Below are 27,452 nucleotides of genomic sequence, written 5' to 3'. Positions count from 1 at the left end.
GAAAATACATATGAGAAAAAAAGGGTTTTAAAATATTTTTATTTGCAAAAATAAAAATAAAATAAAACTAATCTGAATCAGGTTCCTTCTTCTTCCTTCTCGTCCCTTTTGAGGGAGTACCAGGCTCTGTTCTGTCTTTGCCATGCTCCGTTTGCTGTGTCAACCACTCCTTTTCTAGCTGTTTCAGCATGTCTGCAGTGAGGAGGCCTTGCTGCACCAATCTGGAAGCAAGCGATTTCTCTCCCGCATTGGGGCCAGGTGGCTCAGCAGCTTTACTCCCTAGCGTTTTGGTGCCACGCATCCTTCCAGCTTGGCCCTTTGAAGTTCCTGACAGTCGCGACTGGTTCTCCGCTGACAAGCTCTCCAAATTCAATAGCTTATGTGACTCTGAAATTTTAATCAGTTTGGTGATGTTGTGTACCCCATCTTGGATAACGCCATCTAGTTCTTTCTGGAGGTCTCGAATAAGGCTGGCATCTGGAAACATATCTATAAACCGGTAGCTGTGAAAGAGACATATTACGTTATAACAACAGCTCTTGTCACAGTATTGGACTTAGCTCACCGATGTAACTACATCTTGACACTGATTGATCCCAAATGTTCTGTTTTTGCAAACTCTATCCAATGCCTTTGCTCAACCTTTATTTCTGCCCCAGTACACCTGAGGAATATAGTCATTATGAGGGTAGGTCATCACTCATATCTTAAGTGATTCCGATATGCTCCCCGGTGGGACATGCCCCACCTTTGAAAATCACTGACCTCACACAGTACCTTTCAAATATTAATGTACAAGTGAATCAACTGGAGATCTTGTTAAAACACAGTCTGATTAAGTCTGGTGTGGGCCTGATACTCTCTATTTCTAACAAGCTCCCAGGTGATACCAAAGCTTTCGGTCCAAGGACCACCACTTGTGTAGTAAGGATCTAGTAAACCTTGTCACCTACCTATCTTAACTAGAATCATAAGAAGTCCCAGTCATTTTTGGAATGGATACAAACAAAGCTCGACAGCCATAAAAGACAATAAACATAACATAGAACACCCTACAAAAATGTGTCTAACTTGAGAGAGCAAAAGAGCATTCATTCATAAAATCTTTGATTTCCCCTATTACTTAGAAAAATGAGAGTACCTAAAAGGAAAAATCTGATACCTTAGCCACAGGTAAATATCCAAGACATCATGGACAGCTTCTAGATCCATGAGGTCTTTAATATTCTTAGGTGGAAGTAATGGCCATTTAATATATCGGCGTAACCATGAGAAGGTCAGTGGCTCATTCCTGCTATACTGCCTGGCAAACTGAAAGAAGAAAAAAAAAAGAGTTTGGTAAAAGAATCAAAATTCACTTAAGTCTGCAATTAAAAAAAGAAAACACAACAAAACATTAACTGTGGTTATGTTTCAATAAGCAGGCTGGTATCTTTCCTTCTTTACACTTTTCTATATTTTTTAGAACATTTAATATTTTACAAAGATACTTTTAAGGGAAAAAAGGGGAGGGGGGTTTCCTTCATTTTCCAAAACCAGGGCAGTAATATGTGTATCAGAAGTTGTAATAAGAACTTTCCAGAGCCTAAGTCTGTTGACTTTTATGAACATGTAATGTCCTAAGTTCTGGACAGACGTTGAAGACTCTCGTTTCTATCCCTTCGTGCAATACTCCTATAACTACAAATATGAGCTGTATCTTGTTAATGTCCTCCCTTATCATAAAGAAACTCATTGGGGTGGCTTGGTACAAGGTCGGGTATGAGTCAATCAAACTGGTAAAAAGACTGCCTCTTCACTCGGCTGTACTGCTTTGGCCAAGCCACCGCTCTGTGCTTCAGCTTCCGCAGCAATACCGTAAGACCACCACACCGCCATCTTGAACCACAGGACACTGTTGGAGAAAGTGCTTGGAAAACCAGGCTGCTCCCACTCCCCGACAATGCTAGGCATGACTATGCATCAGACCACAACCATACGAGACAGATAGGGTCTGTCTGCAGACCATAACCATGTAAGGCCGCTAGAGCAAGAATTTAAAATCTTTAGCTTCAAGAATAAGCTCATTTCAAATGGTTCATTTCCTGATTAAGGAAAATTATCTCTAAATGTTTAACCTAAGCAAGGTCAATACTTCGAGAGGCAAGGCAGTTTTAGAACAACTGTGGTTAAATAATGTTACGATTTGGGGTGCCTGGGTGTCTCAGCCGATTAAGTATCTGCCTTTAGCTCAGGTCATGGTCCCAGAGTCCTGGGATTGAGCCCTATGTCGGGCTCTCTGCTCAGCGGGGAGTCTGCTTCTCCCCTTCCCTCTCTCTGCCATTACACCTGGCTTGTGCTCTCATTCTCTGTCAAACAAATAAATAAAATCTTTTTTAAAAGATAATGTTATGATTTTATTAAATTCAGCTGTGCATTCTGCTAAGCTTAATAAATGCCAAACAGGATAGCCATGAGTGATGGAAATGTGACCATTACTAACCTGCTAAAGCAGGACAAGCCAAACTCAATTTCTCTTACAAAGACACTGGCTTTAATATTTGTGGGCACAAACTAATGGAAACCCAGTATGTAAAAGAGCTAAGTGTGGAGCTGCCCAGAGAAGGGAAGGGAGAGAAGCCTATCAGATACCTCCATCCAGCAGCCAGCCCTAAGGAGCTCCCTAGAACACCGGATTCGAACAACTATCCCGGGGGCATCAGAAGCCATCAATGGGATTGAGCTCTTTTATAGTTCAGTAATAATGGTGATCAAGAAAAAAGAAAAAATCTCTAAATTTCACATGCTAACCAATAACAGAACATATAAGCAACTGCTGGCCTGTACCATTCCAGACTTCTTACTCCTTAGTAAAATGCTGCTGCTTCCTTAGAACAGCGTTTGAAGGATGGTATAAATGGGGTTGGGGCCATGGACTCAAGCTCCATTCAGGTCAGTTTATAGCATTTGAGACTTTGTTCCATACACTTCAACCTTACACTCACTCTCTCATAAATGTCAGCTCTAATAAACATATTTTCTAGGTAAGTACCTGGAAATGCAATACCTCTAAGACATATTAATGGGAAGAGAAAAGGCAAGTTGCAGAATAATTCATCATAACATTTATGGGAAAACACACCCACGCAACAAAACTAGAATTTCTATACGTACACCTATGTAGGCACATGCAACCAAGAGGTCTGCAATGACACAAACTGTTAACTGTGGCTCTGTCAAAGACTGGGAGTGGGGGTGGTAACCCAATTTAACCCATCTGTAGTGTTTTAATTTGTGCAGCAAGAAAGCATTTATGTATTATTTATGTGATTTCAAAGTAATTTAGAATACAAATTTAGAAACAGATTTGGTAGGAACAGAGCTAGTATGCAGAATGCTGAGTTCTACAGAGAAGACAGCGGTGAGACTGTAAGTCCAAGGAGGATTCAAAGAGGAGGCCTTTGGGGGTTTAGTGGGATGGCACTCCAGGTAGAGGCAATAGGGGGAGAGGCAAGGGCTCAGCGAGGTGAGGGGACATGGCAGGGGGCTGCAAGTTCAGCTTCCACTGCCCTTCCCTGCCCCGCCTCCCCCGTTTGGGTGCATCCTGTGCTCCTCAGAAGGCAGAGGTTTGTACCCCCTCCAAATGAATGAAAAGAAAAGGGGCTGGAAGCTTGGCACCAAACTCATATAAGACAGCAATCCCTGGCTCAGAACCTTATAATTAGGAAAATTGAATACTATTGCCACAGCTAATCCCCACCTCCCCTTCTCCTTCCAAAAAATATTAACCAATGCCATTAAGAGAGAAGTGTATCAGGGTGACTGGCTGGCTCAGCTGGTAGAGCATGTGATTCTTTTTTTTTTTTTTTTGAAGATTTTGTCAGAAAGAGAGAGTGAGAGAGAGCATGCGGACAAGCAGGGGGAGCAGCAAGCAGAGGGAGAAGCAGGCTCCCCACTGAGCAAGGAGCCCGCTGAGGGGCTCGATCCCAGGACCATGATTCAATCCAAAGGCAGACACCCAACCAACTGAACCACCCAGGCATCCCAAAGCATGTGACTCTTGATCTCAGGGCTGTGAGTTCACATCCCACGTTGGATGTGGAGCCTACTTAAAATAAACAAACAGGGGTGCCTGGGTGGCTCAGTCTTTAAGCATCTGCCTTCGGCTCAGGGCGTGATCCCAGGGTCCTGGGATTGAGCCCTGCATCGGGCTCCCTACTCTGCTGGGAGCCTGCTTCTTCCTCTCCCACTCCCCCTGCTTGTGTCCCCTCTCTCGCTGGCTGTCTCTCTCTCTCTGTCAAATAAATAAATAAAATCTTTTTTAAAAAATAAAAAATAAAATAAAATAAAATAAATACTAAAAAGCACACCAAAAAAATAAAAAGAGAAAAAAGAAAGAACTGTGTCATTAGGCAAAGAAACCCCCCCCTGAAAAAAATTATAGTCGTTTTTGTTTTAGCTTCTTCACAAAGGCTACCATATAAACCCAAATACAAAGCAACAGTTCTCCTTTCCCCCAAAAAATTGCTTCTAAGAAAAAAAGAACCACTTTGTATTTAAGTTCTTATACAGTATCCCATATTGAAAGATACTCTCCAATTGTTTTAATTTGAATAACGAAGTATTGTTTGGGGAAATGCACAGACTTGAAACAACTCAAAATATAAAGACAAAGGCTTACCTGTAACAGTGAAGAACAGACAAAGGGCTGCTTCTTGTTGATAGGAGCTGTGCAGAAAACATACCTCACTCGTAGACTTAATGGAATATGTTGGATCAACTCTGCAGAAAATTTAAAATCATCCATATTGCAGACAAAATACTGCCCATCTACTTGTGAAAAGTCTACAAAAATATCCTGGGTGGGGGAAAAGACACATTACTGGACTGCCTAAGCGGGCATGAATAAAGTACTCAAGTCTACAAAACACAATCTCTTTAAATCTGCAACAGTCTTCTAGAAAGGCCTGCTTAATTCACTGCCTTCCCAAGCTAAAAGACCTCCCCCATAGCCTTCCCAACGGAAATACTCAGAAAATCCCTCAGGATAAAAGTCCCAGAAGACTTTGAGAGAACGTTTTCTCACTTTCAAGATAAACTTCACAAGTAGCAATGTCACAAAAACAGACTATCCACTGATGCCCAGGAGGTTAACCAGTAATTGTCTGACATATCAACATTTTTAGAAAAGAAATTTTAGATTTTAGAAGAGATTTAAAAGTGAGTTTTTACTTACAATGAGATTAGAAAGTGTTGTATCAGGGAGATGGTAGGCAAACATTTCAATCTGCTCAGCAGTTGGATGAAGACCGGCTGCCTTTAGCAAAAGAAAGAACAACCGTAAGTTTTCTTCTTTTTAAAGGGCAACTTTTCTTCAGTTATTTCAGAATGAAGTCCTATATTCAGGCTTAGCTCTTGCCAAATGAGTTAAATGACAAGAATTTGAATAAAAAAGAAAAAAGCAACATCATTTTCCCATTTATTACCAATTAAGAAAGCTGATGAGATGATTGAGTCAATCTTTCACATACATCTTAGTTATACTCCTAAAATCTATGATGATCTGATAACAGTACCAAAACTGCTTTCCGGAGACTCAGTTATCTTCACTGAACAAAAATGAACAAGGAAAACCCAATTGCTCTAGGCAAGGCAATAAAACTGAGAGACAAGCATAAATAAATACAGGAGAGAATGTCTAAACTGGAGGCCAATGATCTCTTCAACCATATTCCAGTTATTAATAAATGCCTACAGGTAAGAATATGCAGAGAGAAAAGGAATGGGAAACAGAAAGAGCAAAGGATGAATGGAGGAAAGAAGAGATGAGTCATGGGAGGGAGGAAGAGTATGAGCACAGGAAATGAGGCACACAGGAGAAAAGTAGGGGTGTGTCATTATCAACTGCACTCTTAACAAAAGCTACAGAAATTAGTTCAACCACAGCTTTCCTCCAGGAATGTTTCCCTGCATATCTCATTTCTATTCCCCTTTACCAGCTCCACTGAAAAATGAGACGAACCACGTTAATTTATAAGTGGATTTTCCAAGCAACTTAAATTGTAACAGTTTGTTTAAAATACATACGCTGCTGCCTCATTAACTGCACTAACCAAAGCTGAACCTTGTCCTTACTGGCCCAACGTTGTATTGCTTAGTACCGTTTTGCCCCAAACTCAAGGGTTTCTTCTACACTCAAGCTTCTCGGGGTTTTTCGGTCTGCTGACATAGCTGTGTGTCCACCTGAAGCAACTATGCCCCTACCCTACCCATCGCTAGACTACAGGAAGAACAAAAGGAAAATCAGGTTCACTAAATTTGTTTAATCTGGACCTTTCACTTGGACACTACTCTCTGATGAAGGGGTCCCTATGCCTCTCCAAAGCAGTAAAGTAGGGCTTTCTTGACATGATTTTCATGGCACAAAATTTTCTTTTGCTTATTTGTTTCCAAGTGTCAGAAGCAAGAGTCTGGATGGTGGGTGAAGGAAGGATGACAGTCCTCCACAGAGAAGTAATTAACACATTACACCTTACCTTTATAGGATCCACACGCCTATTCAAAATTTCCTTTAATAAACTGAGGTCTTCTCGATTCATTGTTGTCACTTCTCCTTCTTTATATTTTGAACTGAATCTGCCAGCTCTTCCAGCAATCTGCAAGGCCTGAGAGGTAGTAATTGGTTCTATTTCCTTCTCTCCCTTTTCATTGATAGTGGGTTTTATAAGGGAGTAAAAAATAATTCTTCTTATGCTCCTGAAACAGAAATAAAAGTACTCGCTCAGACTGCTGTATAAAAAACTCTCCATCACTTGGGTCATTCAGAAATGCTCACTGCAATTCTATTTTAGGCCTGCTTACAATCTGGTCCACTGCTCACAAAATAAGGAAAACAGGTTTGTCAGTCATCCTTTTTCTTCCCATTAAATAATATTTTTTAACAAATTGTAAATTTACTAAAAACCGTTCAATTGTACATTTACAAGGGGTAAACCGTGGAGTTTGTAAATTATCCTTCAATAAGGTACAGAAAATAACTTTTCTGTTTAAGATTGTACGTACATATGTATGTATATATGTGAGAGAGAGCAAGAGCATGAGCAGGGCAGGAGCAGAGACAGGGGCCAAGCAGACTCCACGCTGAGTGCAGAGCCCGACTCAGGGCTCAATCCCAGCACCCTGAGATCATGACCTGAGCTGAAATCAAGAATCAGACACTTAACTGACTGAGCCACCCAGGCACCCTGAAAATAACTTTTTTTTTTTAAAAAAACAAGTAAATCACATGAAGTGTTCTCAAGCTGCTTTTAAAAGTTGGCTGCTATCCCTGGGTGGCTCAGTGGGTTAAGCATCAGACTCTTGATTTCAGCTCCAGTCATGATCTCAGGGTTGTGAGATCAAGCCCCATGGTGGGCTCTGCACATTCAGCAGGGAGTCTGCTTGAGAGTCTCTCTCCTTCTCCCTCTACCCCTCCCCTCTCACACGCTCTAACCAAAAAACAAAACAAAAACAAAAGTTGACTGCTATTAACAGCTTTGAATAGTTCTTTAATTCATAAAGGTATAATTGCCTTGATTACCCAGAGAGGAATACTTAGGCATAATACTGTTACTCCGAGAGCTAATGACTAGCCCCACATTCATAATGGGCACTTATAGACTTGCTGACTGAGAAACTGAAAATACGGTGAAATAATGTAACAGGTTAGCGGTAGGGAGTATCACTCAAAACTCCTTGTACTGTGTGGTATTTTCTTTTTATTCCCTCAAGAAATGTAAACAAGATAAATCTCAGATCTGTATTATAATACCCGTTCTCCCAAACCTAAATGTATGGCCATTCTAATGCCAATTAGAAAATGTTTAATTGCCATCTAACCCATTGAATACCCATGATTATTAAAAACAAATTACTTACAAATTAAGTCCCATGCCAATTGCATCTGTAGCAACCAAGATTTTGCATGGATCATCAGGATCATTAAACTTTTTTGCTTGAGCAAGTTTGGTCCCTAAAATAAGAAGAGTTTATGTTAGCTCAGCGTTCTCAATCTTCTACCACATCACACTAAGTATATCTTGGAACCCCTCACCTCTTACTCTCCATTTTTATGAGTAAAAACTCTTCTTGTTTCTGGGTGCCAGGGTGGCTCAGTCAGTTAAGCATCCAACTCTTGATTTCAACTCAGGTCATGATCTCAGGGTCCTGGGACTGAGCCTGCATTGGGCTCCACGTTGAGCATGGAGCCTGCTTGGGATTCTCTCTCTCCCTCTCTCTCTGCCCCCCCCCAACACCACTCACACTCGCTCTCTTGGGGGAAAAAAAAGAGAGAGAGATTTCAGACTACAACTTCAACACAATTACCAAGCTCATATTTCACATTTTAATGCTTTTGTTTTGTTTTGTTTTTAAAGAGTGAGCCAGGAGAGGCAGAGGGAGAGAGAGAATTCTAAGCAGGCTCTACGCCCTGCACAGAGCCCAACATGCGGCTCAATCTCACAGCCCTGAGATCATGACTTGAGCCAAAATCAACTGTCAGATGCCTGACTGAGCCACCCAAGGGCCCCTTTAATGACTTTCTGTAAGAAAATCATCAACTCAACATTTAAAATACAGTCCATTAATAGCAGCAAGAACTATGAATTTAAAAACTTCTATCCTCACCAAGATGAACCAGAGAAATTTGTTTTATATGACCCATAATAAATTATTAATGTATAATGCAACTTAATTCAGTATCTTTTACTGTGTTCTCTATACACAGCTCAACATAAATGGCAAAAGTAAGAGATTTCATATCCCTGTCATGATGAAAGCCAATAATTACCAGGTGGGAGACTGCCATATATAACAGCTGATTCCAATCCCCGAATTTCAATCTGTCGACTCACAGAATAAATATCATTCTTGCTAAAACAGACAATGCAGTCCCCAGGCCGAAGGTTGTCTAATGATTCTAATGCATGATCCAGCACGGAAATGGGGGTGAGCCTCTTATAGTTTCGAACCTACAATAAAGACATGATATTGTAAAATAACACGCTTAACTTCTTGTGACTAACAACTAAGTGAAAAACTTGCAATGAAAAGTAGCTAAAAACTGGGGCGCCTGGGTGGCTCAGTCGGTTAAGCATCTGCTTTTGGCTCAGGTCATGATCCCATGGGATCCTGGGATCAAGCTCTACATCGGGCTCCCTGCTCAGCGGCGGGGCGGGGGGGGGGGTTGCTTCTCCCTCACCCTCTGCCTCTCCTCCCTGTGTTGTCTCTAAATAAATAAATAAAATTTTTTTTAAAAAAGTAACTGACAAGTTCCAACATTTTTCAAAGGAAAATACAAAAAAATTTTATTTTCATATTATAAATGTTACCATCAGTTCTCATTGGTATTTCTAAATCCATAAGATGCCATACAGCATTTCACAAATTTTCAAAGCACTTTCATATATATTCAATTTTCATGGCAACTTGGTAACGTTAGAAAGCTTGTTAACTATTATTTCCATTTTATGAAAAAGTAAAATAGAGCCCATATAAAAGATCAGGTCTGATAAGGATTCTTTCAGTTCTGGCCTTCTGTGATTTGCCTAAGAATGAAAAGCTAAAAACAGCAAAGCCTAGAACCCAGAATTTCTTCTACTACATTCCAGCCTCTCCCTGAAAGCTGAACACGAAACTAATGGACCAATTTTTTAAAATTCCTTCATCTTATTCAAGTACAGTAAAAAACAAAACAAAAACAAACCAAGGATTAAAAGTAAACCAGTTACTTAAACCAGTTACTTTCTATTCTATGAATATGAGAAAGGGATACAAACTATCTCTAGCAATTAGATACATATGAAAGGTCCTAACACCGGACACCTGAGGCTCTGAAAACCATGAACTTTTGCTAAGCTTCAAACTTCCAACATTCCTGATTTATTTAATTTTAAAGAGATCTGCTCAAACTCCAAAAGGTTTTGTCAAGAGAAGATGAAAAGTCTCCTGTTTTGGAAGCTTAGGGTATGATGGCAATTCTGCCAGGATTCAGTTCAAGATATTCAACCAAGTATGTATGATCTAGTCAACTGTGAGAAAATGCAGCGTTCTTTTTCATTAAGTTCTGATTCTGCCACTCTCTGGGACCTACGAAGCCACTGCGGGGGTACCCTAGGCTGTGTGCTACGCCACCTTGAGACAAAGCATAGAATCTAGTACCTCCACTTCCTCCCCAGTCGTGTACATAAGCTCAGTAACCAGGTCAATAGCAGCAGATTCTCCACACAAATGGACTTCTTCAGCACACAGCCCTGTTAAATGCAAAATCAGTAGTTTTTTAAAGCTACGAAATTAAGTATGTAACACCTTATATAGCAAAAATACTTTAAGTTTGCTTACCTACTGCTTTACAACTTTACCAAGTGTTTTCATCAATATTATCTCTTTGATGCAAACCTCAAAATAACAACCTTCTGGTGGGCAAAGATTATCTCTATTTTTATGAATCTCAGAGCTTTTAAACTGCTTTGGCCAAGATTCCGAGTCTACTAGAGGGTGAAACCAGCCAGGACTGGAACCCGGCATTCTGATGGTTAGCACTGAATCTTACACTTGTATTTTTCAAATCAGGCTCCATGGAATCACTAAGGTGCCTCAGAGGCTGAGGGCTGGAGGGTAAATGAAACTCCAAGCTCCTTAGTGCTGAGTAGATCCACTATCATCTATTTTAAATTACAGACTTTAATGTACACGCTTTGTTTGAAGGAGTTCAGCTATGTGTTTTTAAATTTGAGAACACCTGCTCTACAACACGCTGATCAAAAATCCACTCCAATATCAAGCAGTGGAAATGTTCATTCATGTCCACGGATCTCAAAAACTCCAATTCCAGAAGCCTATCCTAAATAAACAAATAAATAAATAAATAAATAGCTATGGCTACAAAAAATTTTCACTGTGGCACTATCAGTAACAGGAAAAAATGTTCAACTCTATGGAAAAAAAAATGGTGCAGCTCTTCAATGGAGAATATGCAATATTAATATGTGGTGTGAAAAAAGGTCTATGAAACAAGAAGACTGGAAAAAAAGCAAGATAAAAAATAATATATTCACAAAACGCCATATTCACAAGGAAAAAGACTGGCATGAAACACCAAAATGTTAATCCTGGTTGTGTAAAGATGGTGAGATTTGAACATTTTAGCTAACTGGTTATGCTAACTTTATGGTGAGAAAACTGGACTTCCCGTAATTAAAATAATATTTAGGAAATAAGAACTCACACTAGGCTGACTTTTTCGTCTGATTTCTGTCAAAAAGAGAGGATCCTAATGACTACTTGAGAATGTCAAGCAGAGAAATGCACCTCCGAGCAGATGTCACAAAGCACAGGTCTCAGCATTAAGACCACCCACCTAGAAGTGCTCTGGTCCAGGCCCATCCTCTGGCTGGATCTTTGATCATCTGAATTTCATCAATCACGGCCACTTCATCTACAATAAGAAGTTGTTGTGAGCAATACAATCTACTTAAACAGTGTCAAGAACAAATTATAGCACCACAACTCAAGCTTTCGTCACCACCATCATCACCGTCGTCACTCACTGAGCACTTCTTTTCTGGCAGGCTTGTTCGAAGTACTTTACAAGTATCATTCATTTAATCTTGACAACAAACCTATACAGTAAGTATCATCATTCTACCTATTTTACAGAAGAATAAACTGAAGCCCAGAGAAGTTAAAGTCACGGACTCAAGGTTACACAGCATGTGCAGTTAGTGAGATCTAAAAACACGAAATTCAAACCCAGGCATCTAGTAGGTCCCTCTGTCCTATTTTCTGCAATTGCAGAGGCCCAGGCGTCTAGTAGGTCCCTCTGTCCTATTTTCTGCAATCTCAGAGGCAGCCCAGAGAATCTGCTTAATAAGAACTAACACACCCAGGGGCGCCTGGCTGGCTCAGTCAGTTGAGTGCCCAATTCTTGATTTCAGCTCAGGGTCATGATCTCGGGGTCACGGAGTCAAGCCCTGCATTGGGCTCCACGCTCAGCAGGGAGTCAGCTTCAGAGGCTCTCTCTCCCTCTGCGTCTCCCCCTGCTTGTGCACGCATGCACATGTTCTCTCTAAAAAAATAAAACTTAAAAAAAAAAAAAAAGAACACACCCACAGGGTAGTAAAAGAGAAAGTATCTATGCTTCCAGGAACAAGGAGTAGACAGCCCTGCTACAAATGAAGCTTCTCTATCACAGGGACCCAGACGGACGTCAGAAGCAGAAAGCAGAATAGCAAGTATCATTCCCTGACCTCTAGCTATGCTCATTCCTACGGATTTTAAGCTCATCACTGCGGCAAAAATTAGTACCTCATTTTATTTTCTAATGCCAAAATGCTTTTGACGATATTATTTTATTCTCTTTAAGTCATATAAATTATAATTTTTTTCCTCAAATAACAAGATGAGAAGAGCACATTTAAAAAAAATTAATATGCCCACAGTAACATTTACAAAACAAAAGAAAGCATATTTTATACTGAAAAACCATCAGATTAAACCATCAGGGGACAGAAGTGGGAATTTTGATTTATAAACAACTGTGCTATCTAAATTTTTACAATGTTAATAAACTCATTTCTTAAAAACTATCCATTTACTCAGAATAATTATTAAAATGAAAAAAGCTAACTAAAGTACATAATATATAATCCGTATTTAATTAAATATACACACCCACAATGCACACATAAGTATATGCATACACAACACAAACACAGAAGAAATCTGGAAAATACACACCACAGGGTTAACTCTTGTTGATTCTTGATGGGAGGATTGGGAGATTATAGGTTTTTTTTCCTTCTCTTTGCATTTATTTTTATATTTTCTATAATGAAGACATATGACTGCTTACTGGTAAGAAGTTAATTTTTACTTAAAATATTTTCAAAACTACTTAAATAGAAGTTCACTGAAGTCCGATATATAATAGTGAAAAACTTTATTTTTTTAAAGATTTGATTTATTCGAGAGAGAGAAAAAGAACACAAGCGGGGGGCGGGGAGCAGAGGGAGAGGGAGAAGCAGGTTCCCTGTTGAGCAGGGAGCCGGGACACAGGGTTCAATCCCAGGACCCAGAGATCATGACCCGAGCTGAAGACAGGCGTTTAATGGACTGAGCCACCCAGGTGCCCATTAGTGAAAAACTTTCAACAACCTAAATATTCTTTAGAAGGGGAGGGAATGAATAGTTTTAGTCGTAAGATGGAATTTTAGTTATAAGTTTAAATGAATAAACCTGATATGTATATTTATGATGTATGTGATATATGTACGATATGATACATGTATAACAAGACTAGATCTAAAAACATGCTGTGTAGAATATAAAGCAAGTTATGGAACAATAATACAATATGATAATCCCATCAACGTTTTAAAATACACAATCTAGAAGCGCCTGGCTGGCTCAGTTGGAAGAGCCGCGATTCTTGATCTTGGGTTGTGAGTTCGTGCCCCACATTGAGTGTAGACATTACTAAATAAATAAGTAACCTTTTTTTTTTTTAAGATTTTAATTATTTACTTGAAAGAGAGTGGGAGAAAGCACAAGGGGGTGGAGTGCTGGAGAAGCAGACTCCTTGATGAGCAGGGAGCCCAACATGGGCTCTATCCCAGGACCCTGGGATCATGACCTGAGCTGAAGGGAGACACTTAACCAACTGAGCCACCCAGGTGCCCCATAAATAAATACACTTAAAAAAAAAAAAAAAACCCTTGGGGCTCCTTCGTGGCTCAGTCGGTTAAGCATCTGACTCTTTATTGTGGCTCAGGTCTTGATCTCAGGGTCCACACTCAGCAGGGAGTCTGTTTCCCCCCCCTCCCCCTGCTGGCACACACAACTCTCTCTCTCTCAAATAAGTCTTTCTAAAAAATTCTTTAAAATAAATATATAAATAAAAATAAATAAACAAAGTACACAATCTACAGTACTTAGAGGTAATACATATCAGTGATACGAAAAAAGACAGGAAAGATATATACTAAAACTTGATAGCAGTAGGATCAAAAGAGGAACTCAATCAGGGAGTGGTACAAAGGAAACATCATACTAGTTAACATTTTAGTTCCTTGAAGAGAAAAAGGGAAAGGAACATCCAAAAGCAAACACCATAGTGTTTGGCATTTATCAGCGGTGGTGAGCACTGGGTATGTTGTCCTATTCATCTCAACTTAAAAATTTTTTTACAATAAAAAACACATTTCATATGTTCTAAATGGCATGTACATACAGGGCGTTGTAACACTGCACATCTCAACTGTACAAGCAACATGGGCAGCCTGTTTCCCATCTGCATCTATGGTCACACGTTCTTCCCCTGTTACCAGGTCACACGGAACACCCTAGGATGACAAAAAGAAATCTGCAATTATCACCACCTTTAAAATAATAGCGAAAAAAGAAGTTTTGGATGTTTAATAAAGTATTCTTGCCATTACCATTAAATTTATTCCCAGTCCTGTAAAGAAAATTTTTATGAAAAATAAAAGCGGCTCTCTTACATAATCTACATAAACTTGGAAATACCTCAAATCAGCTAAATTCTCAGGTAACACAAACATGAGAAATTGCAGCGGTTTCGCTTTTTAACTTTGTATGTTTCTGTACTATTCTGATTTATTAAAATAAAATGAACATGGATTGTTTCTATATTCAAGAATAATATTATAAATAATATTTAAGAATGTGAAGACCTCCTAATATAATTCTTTGAGAAGGAGCAGCATTAATCGTATGGTATAATAGTTTGCCCACAACTGAGGGGTTCCTCAGGACAAAGGGCTTTAGGTGCTAAATCTGGGAAAGTCCAGGCAATCCAGGACAGCTGGTCTCCCTAGAGGCCTGAACTAATCATGAAAAAACATGTGATATATCTAAACTGAGTGGCAGTTTACAACACAAATGACCAGTAGTCTTTCAAACGTAAAGGTTATGAAAGATAAAAGAAGGTTCCTGAGGAATTGTCCCAGATTAATGGAAACTAGAGACATGACAACAAAATACAGTGTGGAGACTCTGGACAGAATCCTGGGGGGTTGGAAGAGAGTGGTGGTGGTGTTACTGACAACTAGCAAAATTTGAATTTATATTGTGGATTAAATAATAGTATTCTATCAATACTAAATACCCTGCTTTCGAGAAATACCATGTGGTTATGTAAAAGAAAGTTTTTGTCCTGAGGAAATACTTTCTTATTTATGGATAAGAAGGCATGACCTATGCCAAATTACACAAATCATCCAGAACAAAGAATAGAGAATGCAAATTATCTTCCCAAACCTGTTCACCTCACACTATAGTCATAATTTATTATAGTCATAATAAAACAATGAACCAGAATGTGGCCTGTTTAGTGGAATGATGCCTCAGATGACAGGATGTTCAGTCCTTTACAGGTCTGAACGGGTGGCTTCAGTCTTTATCATTAGTTCTAGCTGATGGCATCAGAGGTCTAATCTAAAAAAATGGTAAATTAAATACCATAACAGAGTAGGTTAACTCTAAGGAAGCAGGGGAGGGCTTCAGAGGGAGTTTCAACTATATCAACATTTTATTCTTAAAAAAATAAATAAAACAAGTATAGCGAAATGTTAGAATCTGATGGGAGTTGGGTAGTGGATTCAAGCTATTTGCATGTAATTCTCTGCATTTCTCTGTCTTTGTGAAATATTCTGTGATACTGTACTTCATTCATTCCAATACACAATTTTTCACATTTTAGTATCTCTGAAATCAGGATGTAGCATAATGGCAGGTCAGAGTTCAGTTGGCAGCATCTTTTTTTCAGTTGTACATTAAAAAACTGTACATCTTACAAAGTACAATGAACTATGGCAACTTTTATTACTGATGAAGTACTACACATGCCCTTTCCCATCTCCCACCTTCACCCTGCCCAGCCCTCCCAAACTAACAAGAAGAACAAATATTTGTAATATACTGACAGCAGCATTACTCTTTTCGAAGATCTCGTGTGCCAGTAATTTTAAAGGACCACAATACACTCCAGATTTTGCTGACAAGTATTTCTGGATTGCATGGTAAGTCTTTCCACTGTTTGTGGGGCCTGAATGGAATATTATCTTCCGCTGTATGGCTCTGGCTTCTGGGTACCTAAAACATAAGTAGGAAACAGCTAATTCCCATTCACCTCAAAATCCATCCTGGCAAAGGTATCAACTGAAAACGATTCCAATGAAACATCCTGTTAATATTCACGTGATAGGATCTTTGGAAAACTAAATAAAATTATGAGTTTCAGATCCACACTAAAATAATGACTGTTGGGACGCCTGGGTGGCTTGGTTGGTTAAGTGTCGCCTTTGGCTCAGGTCATGATCCCAGGGTCCTGGAATCAAGCCCCACGTCGGGCTCTCTGCTCAGTGGAGAGCCTGCCTCTCCCTTTCCCTCTGCCTGCCGCTCCCCCTGCTTGTGCTCTCTTGCTCACTTGCTCTCTCTGCCACATAAATAAATAAGATCTTTTTTAAAAATTTAAAAAATTGGGACACCTGAGTGGCTCAGTCGGTTAAACGTCTGCCTTCAGCTCAGGTCATGATCCCAGGGTCCCGGGATCGAGTCCCACATCAGCCTCCTTGCTCAGCAAGGAGCCTGCTTCTCCCTCTGCCTGTCTCTCCCCCTGCTTGTGATCTCTCTCTGACAAATAAATACACTAAATTTTTAAAAAAATTTTTAAATTGAAAAAATTAAACAATATTGGCTGTTTTCCAAGACTGGCATTTACTCACTAGAGGACAGAAAAATCTAAATGCAAATTAATTACGTAGTATTTTTGCCATTGTACAAGTCCCTTCTCTTCAGGAGTTACTCAGAGTAAATTTAAACTGCTATCAGCTCCACAGATATGTTGACATCATTTCCACAGCTCTAAATATGTGACCCTATAAGTAAATACTCCGAGGCTTCCGAATTTCAACAGATATAATGTAATGACTGAGTCTTCTGTCTCTGGCCATGATGAATGGTACAGGACTTACCCTCCCACCACAAACAGGTATAAACTGGACAAAATACATGCCACAGCTGCTTGGGGACATAAACAACAGGCAGTATAGGACTATAAGCCCTGAAACAAAGGAATATTTGAGATGAGCCCTACTGCACCGCAGTAGGGCACAGAGAGGTGGAACCCAAGCAAAGTATGACAGTCCCAATGTGCTGAGCAGTAGAGATCAAACTCAGAGATGCTGAAGCAGGTGGAATTTGAAGGGCACAAAGCGTGGAAGAGAAGAAAGCGTTCAGCGGAGGAGGTGCCTTGAAGTGAGGCTTCCCTTAGGTCCCTGGCCAAGGGCTGGGCTGCACATGCGCAGAGCCTCGCAGAGAGCAGCTTGCTAAGGGTTTGAGCAGAAAGTCTCAAAGAGGTGGCAAAGCGCTAGATGTTGGGAGTTCCAGCCACAGTGGTGGTAGTGGTGAGAGTTCATTAACACCCAGACACTCAGCTGACATTAGAAAGGCCACACTTAAATTATAAGGCCAACACCATAAAGTAAGGGCTACTCTAGATTTATCCTAGTAAAACCTACAACCTAGCTTGATCAGAATCAAGGGGAGACACCAGAATTAACTGCCTGTTTTTCTAGGGAAAACAACTCCTAGACTCCTTATGATTCATCATCCAGCCTACAATAAAAAAATGTAATAATCACTAATCTGCCAAGATTAGAAACTAGTATTTCAAATCCACAAGTAAAGAAACTAACCAGTTCGGTGGTATTCTTAAGTCACTGATTTTACGTAGGTCATCCTTACATTCCAACACAGGAAATATCTGTTTCGCGTGTCTCAAGAAAAATGGAAATAAATCATCCACATGAGCTGAAAAATAAAACACTCATTAACAGGTGCAATCTACATGATATCCATAACTAGACTTCGTGAAACTTTCCTTCTTAGTGAGCTAGTCAAGGGGCCATTGCCAGGATAAAAAGAAAAATTCTGGAGCAAGGAACTCTATCCTTTTCTCAGATCCTGCTTTGTCTTATGTTTTCTTCCTAATTTCACTTACAATTTCTAGGAGAACAGCAAATTGGCTGTCAACCACCGTGTTCTACTCCTCTGATATAAGCAGGTAAAAATCAGCATTGGTGAAAGTTAAATTAAAAATAAAGAACCTGGAAACATACATTAGTAAAAAGACCTATAGTTACTGAAGAGAAATGCAGGTGCAAACACTTTACATTTAAAAAATATAACCAAAGCCAAATGCTGATAGGAACACAACAATGATGTTCTTACATTTTTTCTTTTATCGCAAAAACTCTGCCCTGATACGAAAGAGAAAAAAAGTCAGTGGCAAAAACAGATGGAATCTGCCACGTATGAATTCTATCTTTTGTGAGAGTTCACTTCACATATTAGTTCTATCTTCTGTGAGAGTTCACTTCACTGTGGCCTATACATAACCCATAGTGGAGCGCAGAAGGTGCTAGATCAAGGCTCCAGCCTTCCTCCAGTCTAAGATATATGGCTGATTTAATGGCTAGCTCAGGGACCCACTATAAAAGCAAAACGACCTAGAAGGCCTCCTATGGAAGCACAGAATTATTCACAGACGGTGTGAACAGGGCCCACTCTACAACAAACAAGCTCCGAAATACAAAGTATGCTCAACACATTTTAAAAGACATTTTTAAGTCTCTACACACTTACCTGCACTGAAGCAAATATCATTCAAAATAATGTGAATGTCCACATCCAGAGAATGAGACTGCATGATGTAATTTCTAAAGCTGATGAAAGCTTGATGGAAGAGACGAGCTGTGGGAAACACAAAACGAAAATAGGTAGGGCTAAGTTTTCATTTCATTTCTCATTTAAAAGCGTACATATACACATCACACCTAACTCATCCAAGTGCCCTCTTTCTTTTAGGGGGGCGGGCTCCTACAGCTGGTTTATCATCATCTGGCCTACAGTGAAATCCTAGCACCACGTGAAGGAAAACACAGCTCCTTTGCTGTGTGTCCGGATCACCAGGTGCATCTCGCCAAACTCCTGTCAAGACAGAAGCAAAGGTCAGGGACATCCTCCAGACAACATGTATGTACTTGTTTCCCAGGCACACGAGGTCTCACACAAGACTGACAAAGCTGCAATCTAAGAAGTAATAAAATATCTCTAATGGAAATGCTATTAGCCTTACCATCAAGTCCATAATCAGCACCCAGTTTCTGAATTTCTTTCCTCTTGTAAAACTTGTCTAAGATCTTCTTTACTTCATCTGAAAGAAAGAGGTGCTTAACTTTGGTTTTCTAGATGGAGAAATGCCCAAAGAACAAAAGAAACTTGAAGTCATGCTCAAGGCACTTTATGGAGTGTTTCAAGTACTTAAAGGTTTTAGTTGATTTTTTATGGTTTAATAGTGCAAAAGAGTGTCTAGAAAAATTATAAAGTCAAATAATAGAATATTCCTGTTATACTGCAGAGGAATAAGCAAGGTACCAGAGGATCAGACATCACCCTTAGCCTCCATCAGGCCACTCTTAGATGATCATTTTCTGTTTGATTTACTTACAACCTTTCTAAACATCTAGTAGTGAGCAGTAAACAGGTATCTAGGAAGACAACCAGAACTGCAAGGACCAGATCATCATGCTTTTATTGAATGATTAAAGAGGTCAGGGATGATCTTGTTTGAAGAAGATGATTTTAAGAACAGACTACACTTATTTTGTTCTAGATGGCATAACTATAGTGAGTGGGAAGTGAGGGATGCAGACTTCAGTGGAATTTATACAAAAACTTCTTACAATTAGAACAATGAAAAGGGGCTGCCTCAAAAAAGTGCCAGCTCCTGGTCACTGTAAGTACTCAAGCAAGGCTTAGAAGACTATTTCAAGGGTGATGGTAGCGAATCACGTGCTGGAGGGGACGGTGAGTTAGATGACTGCTGAAGCAACATGCCAGTATGAATCAATAATTTCAAAAGTGAAAATATTTTAATCAATCAAGCTGCAATTGTACTAACACTGTACATGTTAAATACTACTGCATTATTCCAGAGATAAACGTTCCACTGATCCAGCCACACGCACTGTATTTCTGGGAAGACAGGCCAAAATGGAGGATATAGTCTTTGCCCACGAAACACAGAAAGGCCAAGCGGCCTGTATTTTTACCTCCTGCCCAAGTACCAAACGCATTTTCATGCAGTGACAATACACACAATACTTACTGAAGAAATGAAGCCTGAATAAAGCATCCCACTAATAAAAATCTGTTCTGCATAATGAGGAATTTTAAGATCAGTGGCTTAGGCACTAGATTTGCCCACAATGAAATGTGAAGATATATATATATGTATATATATATACACATCACCTATCACCGGCAGCTATCCTGATATTTCTGTGTATCTGTTACTTTGTACCCAGTGGGGGCAATCATCTCTTTCCATCAATAGTGGAAAAATCAGTGACAAAGAAAAGATTGGAAAAAAGCACATGCAATTGCTTGGGGCAATTCTGCAGAACTATAGACTTGATACAAACTGAAGACATCACATTTGTTTAGAATTAACCCATTTTCTATAACTAACACTACAGTGTTATGCAAGAATCAAGATATTCAAGGATACTTCACTCAAGCATAAGGTTTCTTGTGCTAAGTGAAAGACGCTAGTCAAGAAAGACTACATACTGTGCGATATTATTTAGATGAAATATCCTAAGAGAAACAGAATGCGAATTAGCCGTTGCCATGGGCTGGGTGAAGGGAGTGGGGCTAGGGGAATGTGGAGTGACTACTACTAAGTATGGGACTTCTTTTCGGGGCGGTGAAAATGTTCTAAAATTAGATTATGGTGATAGTCGTACAACCCTGCAAACATACCATCACACATTTTAAATGGATGAATTTTAAGACATATGTGTTACTTTTTAAAGCTGTTGTAAAAAATGAGTATTACCTATACAAAAATCTCTGTATCAACACTTTATTTTTATCTAAAAGGATGTTCCAAATCCACTACCAATTTTTAAAAGAAAACTGCAAAAAACATTAATAGAAATAGCACTAAAATTTTTTTAATTAACCACAAAAGTATATGAAAACATAAGTTTTGCTTTTCATAAAGATTAAGCTTTAACAGTTTCACTATTCTTAACAGAATGACCTGATTTTTGGTCATAATTACTTCTCATTAAAATTAACAGTGATTAAAGGAGACACCCTCTAGATTTCAGCCACAGTAGAAATGACTCAGTCACTACAACTGTTCACCAGGTAATATATAGGTTTCTTCCGGCCTCCTGCAACGGGAGCCCGGGATTTAATACAGCTATGCTGAGACTCAGGTCCATTTGCTAAAATTAAGAGGCCCACTATAAACACCAAGCTAGTTGCACTGTTTTAAATGATTACATTTTTTTTGAAGAGACAACAAAATGTTCAGGATAGTCCATCAGGGCAGGTTTTCTTCTAAACTGTGAATCTACCTCACCTGAGTGTTACACAAAAATAACAGTCCTACATCGTGGTGATGAACAAAGTAGCCATTACCAACTCGGGTTGCTTAAACCATAGGATTTATCTATTTTGTTAAAATGTTTTAATTCACTTGTTTCACTGTACACATCCATAATTAAAGAGAATCCCATCTCAGCACACCAAAGCTACAGCTCGCCTGAGGGCTGGAGAAGCAGCTGGAAAAGTATACAACTCAACCTCTCTTAATAACAGAATTGGAAAGGCCAAAGCCACAGCAGAAACACAAGTGGAGGGAAGTGATCAGAATAGGTTAGGAAATCTCTAGGATCCATAAAGGAAAGGCAGCATCAATCCTGAAGGGACTGTATCAGAGACAACTTAGTGGTGGCATTTAGTTCCTTTCCCTCTAATATTACAACTAGTATTACTACCCTTGTCATTGAATATGAAAATATGCTGGAATATTGTTCTAGTAGCGGCCAGAACTCACGATGAACATTTTTTTTTCCTTTCCAAGTTTTTATTTAAATTCCAGTTAGTCAACATACAGTATAAAAGTAGTTTCAGGTGTAGAACGTGCCAAACCTCTCCTGTCATCACAAAGGGCATTAAAAACACTAGATTTGCTCCCCGGGCAACTACTGCAGCAGACGGGTGCATTAGACCAAATGCCTCAGACCCTCCTGCCTCGCTCTCCGGTGACAGGTGTGACATCAGCACTGAGACGAAGGACCCTCAACTATTCTCTACATCCCCAAATGTGTCCATGCCTGATATCCTGCATCAAACTACAATGACTTAATTAAGCTTCTGCTCCTTCCTAAGGTTCCTCCAGCAACCATGATTCCCATCCAGAAAGCCAGATGTGCTCTGAACAGAAAAGTGTCACCTAACAGTCTGTACAGCGACTGTCTCCATAATCTTGACCCCCCTCAGCATTATACCCGGATTCCCTACTTCATAAGTGGTATGCCAGAACACATGAGTCCAGGTGTTTTGACAAGCTTCCCCCAAACTCTGACTCCAGTTCATTCTGCTAATAGGGAGGCGAGTGGCTTCAACCCTCTTGCAACAGCTTGACAAGTTCCAATGTGCATCTACCCATCTTCCACTACTAGAATCTGCAAGGAAACTACCACGACCTGCCTCAATTAATCTGATACCCTCCCGAGGAGTGACAACTGCTAAAAAAATCCACCAAGAATATTATTAGTTGCTGCCACCGCCTGTAAACAAGCCAGTGCTGAGCCAAAAATCAAACGGAGATCACGCTCTGCTGGAACGTCTGCCACGTGGTCAGCCAGGCTCCCATGGCTGATCTCGGTGTCTGGAGGCTCCTACCCTCCTCCTTCGCCGCTCCACCTGAGACTGCCCCAAGCTTCCAGCCTAGCGCCCTTTCCCGGAAAGAGGAAGGCTACTCTGCCGTCGAAAGTAGTTGTATCTCATTGCCAGAACTTCTAAACACTTAAAAATTCATAATAGTGCCCAAAGTTCTTAAAAATACTACTCTGGTGGAACCGGCTGATTCTGAGTAGAAATATGTCTAAGGAATTTTACACCAGCTATTATAGCCTAAAGAAAAAAAGCTAAGGAAAAAAGCCCTTGTTGATCTACTAACCTAAAAATATATTATTTTATTAAATCCTCACATCAACCTAGATTTATAGGAGGGTAGATCATTTGGGCTTCTAGGGGAACAGTATTCCCAGTTTCCACATATCAGATTCTTACTGCAGGGTGACAACCTTCACTTTTTATTTATTTATTTTTTAATTTGACAGAGAGAGGGAGAGTGCAAGCACAAGTAGGCAGAGCAGCAGGCAGAGGGAGAGGAGTAGAGAGCCCAATGTGGGGCTCCATCCCAGGACCCTGGGTTCATGACCCAAGCCGAAGGCAGATGCTTAACCGATTGAGCCACCCAGGCGCCCCGACAACCCAACTTTCAATTCCATTTTTCAAACAGCAAATGTTTAGTACAAATAATTTTAGTTTACATTTGTTCATCCCTTTACATTTTTCAAAGTTCTTTTCCTAACATGTTCCGATGATTTTCACAATCCAGAGATGTAGGCAGAGAAAATATTATGCCCATGTTACCAACTAGGAAATGCAGAAAAGGTAGGAAATTCTAAATCAGACCAGTAACTTAAGTGCTGCATGATTCACAAATCTGCATCATCTTTCTACCCGCAGTCAGTCAATCTACAGCCACATGGCTAAATGCATGATAATCAACCAAGAAATACAGGTAGGTAGGTACTCAGCACCTACTGGGTGACGAGAACGGTGCTTCGCACATAGCAGACATACAAATAAGTTTTCGGGCAGGATAAAGACACTGTCTACCTCATAAGGGTTATTAGGAAAATTGAGTCACATGCTTAAAATGGTACCTGTCTCTAGCAAACACTCAATATTAGCCATTGCTTAAAAAAAAAAAAAAGGAATCACAGGGGCATTCTAGGCAGTGAAAGTATCGCACTTCTGCCCCCAAAACCAGTATTTAGCCCATAATATGCTGTACTTCTGTATTTTTAAATTACAATAGGAGTCACCACTGTTGCTTGTTGAAGTGAACTGCCTAAGAGAACTCCTGGAGAGCTAGTGCCCTGTGCAGCTACACCATTCCCTCGCCCTCCCAGAGCTTCATGTGGTCAGAGGAAATTCCCTGCCTCCCTAATCATCCAGAAACTAAAGAAGTACAGCCCTATAATCTGAAATTCCCCTTGAAACCATTTGCACGCCTCGCTGTTAAGCCCATTCAAAGTTAGTTGCTGCCACTTGCTGAAACTGAGGGATTCCTTTCTCTCTGGAGTCCTGGATGATCAAGGATACATACCACCTTTGCCGAGGAACCCTTACGTTCTAACTTGTATTACAGTTGGTATCCATACATCCTTTCTCCCCGCAAGACTAAATTTCTGGAGCTTAAGAGATCTGGATCTGAGTCTGGTTCCTCTCGGCAACTACCATACAGACTAGCAGTGCCAGGTTTGCGAAGATGCCAAAAAAATGACCAAAAATCCTGAAAGAAATCCTCCTCTGGCTTTTCACTGACCATCCCCTTGACCCTTTTCAAAAGCAGTAGTTCTGGGCAGCGGAAGAGAAACAAAGAATACTCGAAAAAGCGGTCGTCCATCTAACGACGCAAGAAAGGTGAATCGTCCCATCAGAAGAGGATTAAACTGTTCCGAGAGGAGCGCAGTGAAAGGGAAAAGACTAATTTTGGGGCGGCATATTAAAGACTCAGTAAGACGCAGTCCCAAGCCTTGAAGGGCTCACAAACCAGCGCAACAGGTAGGCACTGACAGGCACGATGACAACGCTCGAGGGGACTGCGGGGTCTCCAGGGTAACAGGGTGCAGCTTCCTCGCGGCCACGCCTCGGCCCCGCAGACACCCCCGCCGCCCTCGCTAGCTCCCGCACTCACTCTTATCCAAAGGGCGGGTTAGCTCGGCCCCGACGTCGCCATCCGCGCTGGGGCCCTGAGGTTTCACAGTCAGCGGCACGAACAGGGACGTGTTCGGGGCTTTGTAGCCCCCTGACGCAGAAGAGGAGGAGGAGGAGGCGGAGGCAACAGCAGACACGCGCCCCAGAGCCCCAGGCAGGGTTTCAACACGGGCGCGAAGGACAGAGCAGAGCGCTGCCCGGTGGCCAGCCGGGCGCCCCACCGGGAGCCGAGCCCACAACAGGGCACACCGGGGGAAGGACATCGAGGCCACAGGCCCTAAAGGAGGCTGGCTGGAGCTGCCTGGGACTTGGCGGTGGACAATGACGCGTCCCGCCAGCGCCTACTGTTCAGAAAGACCCAGACCGAGCGGGGGAGCTGCCCAGGATAATGCCCTATCAAAAAAAAAAAAGGGAGGACAGTGAGATTGCTCACAAAGAAGTGGGAAAGCTTAGAAATAAAAATCATAGGGGCGCCTGGGTGGCACAGCGGTTAAGCATCTGCCTTCGGCTCAGGGCGTGATCCCAGCATTCTGGGATCGAGCCCCACATCAGGCTCCTCCGCTAGGAGCCTGCTTCTTCCTCTCCCACTCCACCTGCTTGTGTTCCCTCTCTCGCTGGCTGTCTCAATCTCTGTCGAATAAATAAATAAAATCTTTAAAAAAAAAAAGAAATAAAAATCATAAAATGTAAGTTCTTCTTCTCTTTCTCTTTTTCACTAGTGATTGGCCCAGCTTTCTCTAAAGAAAAGAAACTAATCAGGCACCGTTGGAGATGTCACAGATGAGGGGAGGGGGCCTGCGAGTTGTGTCACGTGACGCGAGCTAGCCTGGTAGGTGCGCGCGAGTTCAGAAGCACGTGGGCAGAGCCATGAGCGGTGCGAGCAGGACCAGGGACAGGCACATAGGTTTTTTCTGGGCACCAGTGTGGCTTGCTGACTCCAACACGAAAGAACGTTTCTCAGGTTTATTGTATTATTAACTTTCGTTTTCTGATAGAGTAGTGTTAGAGAACATAACAATCTGGCCTTCAGAACGTAGGTAAGGAATTTTTTTGCAGTTTCGTAGGTAAACCCCCAGTGTGACACTTGTGTAAGTACTTGTTCTTTTTTTTTTTTTTTTTTTAAAGATTTTATTTATTTATCTGACAGAGACAGAGACAGCCAGTGAGAGAGGGAACACAAGCAGGGGGAGTGGGAGAGGAAGAAGCAGGCTCATAGCCGAAGAGCCTGATGTGGGGCTCGATCCCATAACGCCAGGATCACGCCCTGAGCCGAAGGCAGACGCCCAACCGCTGTGCCACCCAGGCGCCCCAATACTTGTTCTTTAATGTGAGAAGTTCGTGTACGTCATCCAAGCAGCTGAGATGTCACAGCCGCATAGCAAAAATAAGTATTCTGTATCCCAGCCACAGTTTAGTTTCATTAGTAAACTGAATACTGTCAGAGGAGGTTGCAACATGTTAATTAAAAATATGCTGTTATATTTTCCACATCTCTCTCACTATACCTAAATCATGAATATCTTGCAACTTGAAGGGACGTATCATGTAATATTAATATGTAATACCGTGTGTCAAATAGGATACCAGTAACAATTTGCTAATAGGCAAACAGCCTTTCATTCACAGAATATACATATACATATACTTTTTTTTTTTTTTAAGTAAATCCTACCCCCAAGGTGAGGCTGGAACTCAGGACCCCTAGATCAAGAGTCGCATGCTCCATGACTGAGCCAGCCAGGCACTGCCACAGAATACATTTCAAACAGCAGAATATAAGTAGATAATCCCTTGCTCTCAAAAAGTTTCAGATCTGGTTTTGGTGATATGAACTGTACAAGTTAAATAATGCAAATACTTGTTAATCTTAGGCTAATGAGAGTTCAAAGAAAGTAATTTCAGATCCTTAAGGAAGTGACTGCCAGACTTAGAAGCAAACAAACAGGACAAATAGGGAAGTTGTAAGGAAATTCTAGTCAGAGTAAAGGATGTAAGCAGAGACTTAACTATGGAAAAGGCGTATTGAAAAAATTTAAATACCAGAGTTAAGGCAGTCTTCTTTCTGTGTTTGGCAAATAGTTTTTAAATTTTTGAACAATCAAATAGTAAGTGTCTAGGATAGACTGGAACAACAATCCCCCCGCCCCCCACCCTGAAAAAAAGCAGGGAGGAAAACCAATTATAACTATTGCAAAATTTCTAGCTGAAGATGCTGGATTAATGTGTCTGAATTATTGTGACACCATGTATATGGAATGGAGAGACTTAAAAAAGAAATCCTTAGATAATTTAAATATGACAGGAAATGCCATTAAACAGGAATGTCTCATCAGATTTGGAAACTGGGAGAATGGATGAGCCAAATATTTAATATGCAACAAGGCTGATGTTATTCCTTTTGTTAATATGCCTGACAACCGTTTATAATTATTGGGCCAGAATCAGCAGTTGTTATTAATCTTATGAATTTAGTAACACATTCTAATATATTTTTACAGAAAAAAAATCTTAAAACAGTTCTAACTGGTAACTTCATTTACATC

The 27,452-nt window shown here is 40.6% G+C and overlaps 1 protein-coding gene across 2 annotated transcripts; it reads right to left on the bottom strand.

Annotated features, from left to right (window-relative positions):
• Nucleotides 1–22: 22 nt before the first annotated feature.
• On the bottom strand, nucleotides 23–25,424 carry SUPV3L1 (Suv3 like RNA helicase). 2 transcript variants are annotated; one of them, XM_002913728.4, is made up of 15 exons: nucleotides 24,890–25,422; nucleotides 19,175–19,252; nucleotides 18,682–18,789; nucleotides 17,733–17,847; nucleotides 15,960–16,128; nucleotides 14,246–14,357; nucleotides 11,375–11,452; nucleotides 10,177–10,268; nucleotides 8,807–8,987; nucleotides 7,897–7,990; nucleotides 6,516–6,735; nucleotides 5,216–5,296; nucleotides 4,661–4,837; nucleotides 1,163–1,311; nucleotides 23–503 (listed from the first exon to the last, which is right to left on the bottom strand). In XM_002913728.4, exons 1-15 carry the CDS (start codon nucleotides 25,170–25,172, stop codon nucleotides 68–70), a joined length of 2,373 nt encoding a protein of 790 aa, XP_002913774.1. In that variant the 5' UTR covers nucleotides 25,173–25,422; the 3' UTR covers nucleotides 23–67. The 2 variants fall into 2 exon arrangements, with proteins under 2 accessions (XP_002913774.1, XP_034518502.1); XM_034662611.1 differs by lacking the exon at nucleotides 19,175–19,252 and having other exon boundaries at nucleotides 24,890–25,424.
• Nucleotides 25,425–27,452: the final 2,028 nt, after the last annotated feature.

This window comes from Ailuropoda melanoleuca, chromosome 6 (assembly GCF_002007445.2).
Source record: "Ailuropoda melanoleuca isolate Jingjing chromosome 6, ASM200744v2, whole genome shotgun sequence".
NCBI classification, from domain to species: domain Eukaryota; kingdom Metazoa; phylum Chordata; class Mammalia; order Carnivora; family Ursidae; genus Ailuropoda; species Ailuropoda melanoleuca.
The sequence above is the reverse complement of the archived record's forward strand: the minus strand, read 5'-3'. Positions and strand labels throughout refer to the sequence as shown.